The sequence below is a fragment of the Vigna radiata genome, chromosome 2 (assembly GCF_000741045.1).
Source record: "Vigna radiata var. radiata cultivar VC1973A chromosome 2, Vradiata_ver6, whole genome shotgun sequence".
NCBI lineage: Eukaryota > Viridiplantae > Streptophyta > Magnoliopsida > Fabales > Fabaceae > Vigna > Vigna radiata.
The window spans coordinates 8,268,599-8,276,531 of NC_028352.1; the positions used below are offsets into that span (position 1 = coordinate 8,268,599).

General features: G+C 38.7%; 1 protein-coding gene across 1 annotated transcript; it reads right to left on the minus strand.

The window, feature by feature from the left end:
• Positions 1–3,278: 3,278 nt before the first annotated feature.
• On the minus strand, positions 3,279–4,964 carry LOC106779849. Its single transcript, XM_022787322.1, has 4 exons — positions 4,872–4,964; positions 4,476–4,781; positions 3,732–4,349; positions 3,279–3,506 (listed from the first exon to the last, which is right to left on the minus strand). The coding sequence occupies exons 1-4, from the start codon at positions 4,962–4,964 to the stop codon at positions 3,279–3,281; spliced, it is 1,245 nt and encodes a 414-aa protein (XP_022643043.1).
• Positions 4,965–7,933: the final 2,969 nt, after the last annotated feature.

Here is a 7,933-nt window from a genome sequence, read left to right on the forward strand (position 1 = left end):
TGAAGAATGGGAATCTGAAGAGCTGGTTAGTGGAGCAGAAAGTGATGCAGAAGATGATGAAGAGAGTTATGGCAAGTTTGTGACATTTACTGTGCCTAAATCAATGGTTGATTACAAGTAGGATTTATGGACATATTTTGCTCCGAAGGAAGATTTGTTGGATGCCATAAAAACATATGAAATACAAAATGGTAGAAATATAAGATACGTAAAAAATGATAAGAAAAGAGTTAGGGCGAAATGTATGGGATCTAAAGGAAAGTGTCGCTGGTTGGCATATTGTGGTTATATGGATGCAATAAAAACATGGCAATTAAGGACTATTGTTGACAACCACACTTGTAGTAGAGAGCACAAGGTAAAATTAGTCAATTCAAAATAGCTTAGCAAGAGGTTGGAAAAAACTGTTAGAGAAAATCCTAGAGTTAAGGGAGTAAACATTGTTCAGAAGATAAATAGAAAGTGAAATGTAGGTGTGTCTCAATCCATGGCTTATAGGGCTAAAGCCATTGCTTCAGACCATGTTGATGGGTCTTTCAAAGAGCAATATAAAAGGATCTACGATTATGCAAATGAGGTCCTAACTCGAAATCATGGATCAACAGTTCAGGTTAAAGTTGAACCTAATGTGGATGGACCTATATTCAGCAAGTTGTATGTTTGTCTGAAAGCCTGCAAGGACGGTTTTGTGTCTTGCAGGCCTATTATAGGGCTGAATGATGCATTTTTGAAAGGTAAATATGGTGGGGAAATGTTGACTGCTATAGGAAGAGACGCAAACGACCAAATGCTACCTATTGCATATGCCATTGTGGAAGTAGAGAACAAGGCCACTTGGAAATGGTTTATGGAACTTCTGGTTGAAGATCTTGGTGGGCCATCAATATGTGCATTATGTACATTCATATCAGATCAACAAAAGGTAATTACATTAAGACCTCTAACAATGCATATAAAATTATTTTGTGTTAGACACCTTTTTACTTTGTTATTGAAATAATAGGACCTATTACAAGCTATTCAAGAAGTGCTTCCATGAGTTGATCAGCGATTTTGCGTTAGACACTGTTGACTCATTGGGAAGTGTACCAAATCGTTTCAAGTAATAAAACCGGTAAGACCAGGTATCGTTTTCCCAAGAGACTCGTAATACTAGAAAATNTTTAGTTCACCATTGTCATGGTGAACCTAGATGAAAATAATGGAAGAATGGAAAAGCAAACTCTAGATAAGATGAAAAGGAGCCTAAGCATCCAAGAGATCTTCTCCAAGGAGTGAAAATTAGGTCTGGCCGCCCTTTTCTGTCAAAAGAATGAGATTGAAATCGTAACAGGGCAATTTATAGTTGAGGAGCGTCACAGAAAACAAGCCCAGGCCCAGCGGACAACCGCCCGGCGGCACACTTATGCAGCCCGGCGGTTTGCCCATAATCGTGCCACCGCCCAACAATTTGCCTCTAATCACGAATCCGCCCAGTGTCCATGCCAGGTGCCTCCTCCTCGCATTGGACTGCCCAGCGGTGCAATTTTGCCGCCGAGCAGTTCCTAGACTCTTTTTTTCTTCAATTTTCTTGTTCTGTCTTGAGTCTAAGACCTTCATCTTCATCCCCAATTTCCACTTTCATCAAAACCACTGCAAAACAATGCAAAACAAGCATAATATCGCTAAAAACCGCTTTTGACTCTCGACTGACTCATTTATTGGGTTTTACTTGATTCTAAGCTCATTCTAAATCTTAAAGGGTGTAATTTGGTCTAAAATGACATATGAAAATAACTATTTTTCAACCGTTATCACAACCCCAAACTTAGAACTTTGTTTGTCTTCAAGCAAACAAAACGAAACAGCAAACAAAACAAAGCTTGGCTTTCTACTATTTCATCCAATGATTCAGCATTCCTAAAGTACATGACAAGAATTACTCAACTTCAGATTTTCGGTGGAGTCAAATCAAGATGCATGCATGTTTCCAATTCAGTTCAGTTCACAAGTTGCTGAACAGATGTTACACATTATGAATGACCAATCCACTAAGCAAAGATGCAATCATGAAATTTAGCAGTTCTCACCAGGCAAGTGTTTCACTCAATCACTCAAGTGTTTAGGGTAACACTCCAACACTCTATCATTCACAAGTCACATGAAATAAAATTGTCATTCATCTAAAACAACCAAAATCCTTACATGCAAATACCATCAAAAGGACTTTTCCAAGGCTTGTAATGAGGTTGGTTTAACAAGAAGAATTGGTTTTTCTGGAATGCAAAGTTCTTGAGTTAAGAGAGCTATCATAGTATTCAACATTTAAGCACAACTCTCTTCCTCACCAATCTCACTTATTCCCAACTTTTTCCCTTTTCTTTTTCATTGAGCTCATCTTCATGCTTTTTCTTCTTTTCTTTTCTTTTTCCAATGTATTTTTGTATCACAACATTTGAGCTCAATGCTTTTCCAATTGCTTTTCAATTTTCCCTCATGCAACCCCAAACTTGAACCTTTTCATCACATACAATTAAGCTCATCCCAACCCAAGGTAAAGAATTTCAAGACAAGGGTTCACATCCTATTTAAGGCTAAGGTTCAAAAAGGGCATAATATTTTCAAACACTTTGGGTGAAGATTTGGCTAGAGAAGGGTTTTCAAAAATGGCCTTGATCATATGACATTCACATGCAATTGAATCACTCATCAAGATTAAGGCAATATCATTCATGCTTTCCTGTGAACAACACATACAACAATGAAAACTTCTGAGCTCAATACCTCAGACAACATGCTTTCTCACACAATATTCATTCATACACCCTGCCTAGCATCATGACCACAATCATAATTCATCACCTATCTGTTTCACAGAATATCAACATGCAATGTAGCTCAATTATCATCCACATCAAATAGTCTCATCATGCAAATTATTCAGTCAAACATCTTCAGAAAAAGTATTCAAGCCAAGCATACACACTCAAAATAAAATTCAACCTATTCTAAGAATTTAATTGCAAAGGTAAAAGAGAGAATCTAGGTTGCCTCCTAGTAGTGTTTGTTTAATGTCACGAGCCTGACCCAAACCTGTTTAGCACTTGTCAGTAAGTGCAAATCCTTCCAACACCCATCAGTAGGTGTACCTTCCTGTGTTCTTCAGTAATTCCATAAAATTTAGCATCCCCCAATAGATGCCACCCAAAAATTGTTCCAAAAATTCAAAAATTTACGAGTTCAACAAAAACATAAAACAAAAACTGGTATTTACACAAAATATAATCGTCCCAGCAACGTCACGTGTTATCCTTCTTGTTGGTGTCTCCAGTACACCGGATTCTCAGCTTTCTTTTATCCACTTGCTTGATATGTCCACTGTTTGGTGTCTCACTCTCTATCATCCCTTTCTCCTTTAGCTCTTTTACTACCCACTTCCTCTTCTTATATTTCACTTTAATACCTGGTTGGAATGGGTCTTCCTTTAGTTCAGGATGGATGAATCTTCCTTTTTGATTCACAGGTACCTGCAAAATATTACAGTTGTCAGTATAAGCAATACCTGATGTGCTATCTTCAGATGCAGCTTCTCTCTCAGGATTCTTAAGTCCGGCTCTGCTTATTACTCTGACCTCTTCCTCCTCATAGCCAGTATATAGAAGAAAATATTCCTCATCTCTCATCATTATCCTTTTATCATGAACACTAATAAGCATCTTGGACGTTGCCATGAAAGGTCTTTCCAAAATCACAGGAATCTCTTCATCATTTTCCACATCCATGACAATAAAATCAACTAAGAACTCAAGCTGCTCCACACGCACAATAACATCCTCCATCATACCAAGTGGTTTTGCCATGGATCCATCTGCTACCATCACAATAACACTAGATGGTTTCAGCACTAGACCTCTGAACTTTGTTAAGAAATGCTTGGGTAACATATTAATGCTAGCTCCAGAATCTATCATGGCTTCCCCTACATCACACTCATTCAGAACACATGAGATTGTTAAACATCCTGGATCTTCTACCTTAGGTGGATGCTTCATCTTTTGAGGTTGAACTACAAACTCCTCTTCTTCTTCAGTGAATTCAACTTCCTCTTCCTCCTCTGGCTCAATAACGTCTTCTTCAGGATCCTCTTCTTCATCAGTGAGCTCAATTTCATCTTCACTGCTTCCTTTCTCATTGACTTCATTAGCACTCATCATCTCCTTATCTCCTTTTTCATTATTTTCAAAATCAATTGGTTCCCCTTCTGCCTTCCTTTTATGGCTTGTCAGAATAGCTTTGCACTCATCCTTAGGGTTAACATCAGTATTAGCCCTAAACTGATTCTTCTCGGTGGTTTCTATCCTTTTAGACAGCTGGCCAATTTGCGACTCCAATTATCTGAAGCTGGCCTGGTTACTATTTAGTTGAGACTCATAAACTTTGAAAACTTTGTCAAATCTATCACTGAGGTCTCTGACTGTCTCTGTTAAGCCGCTCACTTGCTGCCATAGAGGTGATGGTTGTTGTTGTCGAAAGCCTCCTATAGGTCCAGAAGAATTATTCTGATTTTGCCCTACACTGGGGTGGTTCTTCCAACCTTGGCTGGAACTACCTTGGTTGAAAGCACCTTGCTTGTACTGAAACTGGGCTCCCATGTAGTTAACATCCTGTTGCAACTCCTCAGGGAAAGCACATTGACCATTGATATGGTCACCACCACATAAATTGCAAAGTTGTTGAGTCTGAGAAACATTCCTTACCCCCATTGGAAATGCAGCAATGATCTTTGTTAGCTTGTCCAATTTCTGGGTCAGGAGATGATTTTGAGCCGCCATTGCATCATTAGCAGGGAGATGCAAGAGTCCTCCTTTCTGTGCGCCTCTCTCACTATGTACCACCTCACTCATAGCCATGCTCTCGATCAATTCATAATCCTCATCTTCAGTCTTAGTATTTATGCTGCCTCCAGCTGAAGCATCTAACATCATTTTAGACTAAGTATGTAGGCCTCCAAGGAAGGCAAGTAAGTATGAAGTCTTGTCAAGTCCATGGACAGGGGTCTTTCTTAACAAGCCTTTAAATCTGTCCCACGCTTGACCCAGAGTTTCCTCCATTCCTTGTTTGAATGAAGAGATCTCTAACTTCCCTTGATTAATCTTGGTTAAGGAGAAGAATTTGTTCACAAATTTTGCTGCCAACGCATCCCAATTTCTGAATGTGCCTTCAAAGAATGAATGCAACCATGCTTTGGCATTTCCTCCAAGAGAGAAAGGAAACAGACTGAGTCTAACCCTGTCATCAGAGACTCCATTTATCTTCACGGTGTTGCAAATCTCGCTGAAAGTGGTTAAATGATCATATGGATTTTCATTTAAAATTCCGTGAAACTGATTACTCTGGACNTCATTAAATGCATGGAACCAGTCCTCACCAAAGAAAGTGTTTCACTCGAGCACAATGGTGTATACGGATGTGTGTCTAACTCTCAACTATCACAGTGTCACACAAATCAAAATTGCCATCTGTTTCAACAATATCAAACATATTCACAAGCAAGCTACATCACAAAGACTTTTTAAGGGCTTGTATTGTGGCTGGGCTAAGAAGAAAAATTGGTTTTTCTGGACAACAAAACACCTTGAGCTAAGAGAGAAAACAATTTACTTCATTGTATAGATTCAGTCTCTCTTTTTGCTTCGATATTGAATAAACCACTTCTCAACTTATTTCCCACTCTTGTTCATTCAATGCGTTTTTATTTCTTTTCTTCTTCTTTCTTCTTTTTCTTTCTTTTTAACTCAACTTTTTATTTTCTCAATGCTCCTCTTTTCTTTTCATAGACTCCCCCAAACTTAAACCATTCTCCTCATCCTAACATAATTATTCATCTCAACTCAAGGTAAGGAGGTTAAGGATTTTTCAAGTAAACTTAAGGTTCCAGGGATGAGAAAGTTTTCATTAAGGTTCAACAGTTTAGCATTGGCTTTTAGGTTCAAAAAAATGTAGAAGAGGTCGAAGAACAAGATGGCCTTGATCATTTGTAACAACCAAGCAAACAGTTCAAATAGAGAAACTCAGGCAAAATCAACTGTGATTCCAAAGTAATAGCACTTCAACAATAAAACTCTGGGGCACAACACCTCACAGGTTTACTCAGGTTCCAAAATTTGATAAACATCATGCCAAGTATTTTGATCACATTTAGAACCAAGCATCTGTCTAAATAGATGAAAACAACTACAATCTCTGTTCAACAAGTTCAAACCACATAATCTCAATCAAATTTTCAAAACAATTCTCATGGATAAAGAACAAGCATAAATGATTTGTATTCAATTCAAGCATAGAATTTGATTCACTCAAATCACCAGACCAATTGCAAAAGAACTATCCACTAGGCAAGTAAAAAAAGAAATCCACAAACTAAAAACTGAAAGCAAATAAAAACTTGAAATTAAAACTGAAAAACAAATCATGTTGGACACTTTGCAGCTCCCGCAGCTCCCCTGGAACACTAAGTTCACTTTCATTTGAAGCATCTTCCTCTTCCCAGTAGCTTATACTCCACAACTGCTCCACCTCCTCCATCAGTAGGGGCCTGGCCCCCAGGCCATGCTACACGAGCAGCAAAATCTTCAAGTCATAGGTTGCTCAGCTCACGCATGCCTCAAAGGATGACCAATGATGGTTTTGACACCTTTAAAGTCCTAAGGAAGATGTTATCCTGTAAAAATTAAGCTCAAAGCAAAAATAGCATTCCATAGTTAACAATTGGATAGAAAGGTCCAAAAACACACTAAAAGGAATGTGTGAAAGAGTGCAAAGAAACGAAAAACTCAAAACAAACAACAAAAAAAACGTGCCAAGTCCAAAACAATTCTGCAGCACTGGCGCTCAGCTGCACGCCAGCTACAGCCCAGCTACGTATCAGAAAAATAAGGCACAACCAGGTTTACTGGTGTGGCGCTCAGCTGCGCGCCAGCTGCAGCTCAGCCGCAGCTCATCTATTCTGCGAAAATTTGTCTTTTACTCTATGGTTTTGGGCAATTGACACTCTTTCAAAGCACTTACACACAAACCAAGCTACAATTAACATAATACACATATAAAAAAAAACATAAACACAACATTATAACTCAAGAAAAATCACAAAAATGCAACACAACACAAACATGCAAAACATAAGTTACTCAAGTGAATGACACAAAAATCACACAAACAAAAGTAAAAAGGGCAAGAAAATTGGGTTGCCTCCCAAAAGCGCTTGTTTAACGTCATTAGCTTGACGTATAAACCAATGAAGTGCAGATGTTGTTGTTGGTGAGCTCCTTTCACCAACTCTTCTTGACTCACTTTCTAGTCACCAAATCAACTCTCATAGCATAAGAATCTTCATCTTTGCTCTTCCACTACCTTGACTTCTTTAAATACTCACTCCTCTTGATCAACTTAGGCTTGCAAGGCTTGAGTTCTTTGTCTCCCATCAAAGGGTGGTGGTGACTAGCCTTTCTCTTTTGCTTCTCCCTTTCTTCTTCTACTTTCACTTAGCACTTGGAGCGTCTTCAAGGAAGGGAGACTTTGGGGTTAATTGTTGTGTTGAAGCTAGTTTTCTCCTTGTGTCCTATAGTTCCTTCAATCTCAGGGTCTACATGATGCTTTTGAGGCTACAGTCCTCCTTGTATGAACATCCCCTGCATACACTTAGACACAACTAGGCTAAAGCCACAAATTAGCCCAATTAAAACGAAAATGCTATTTACAAGAAAAGAGTTAGTTCTATATACAAAATCAAGTCTACACAAGTTAGAAACCTCACAAAAGTCTAGTATTGACACGAGTCCCCGGCAACGGCGCCAAAAACTTGTTGACTCATTGGGAAGTGTACCAAATCGTTTCAAGTAATAAAACCGGTAAGACCAGGTATCGTTTTCCCAAGAGACTCGTAATACTAGAAAAT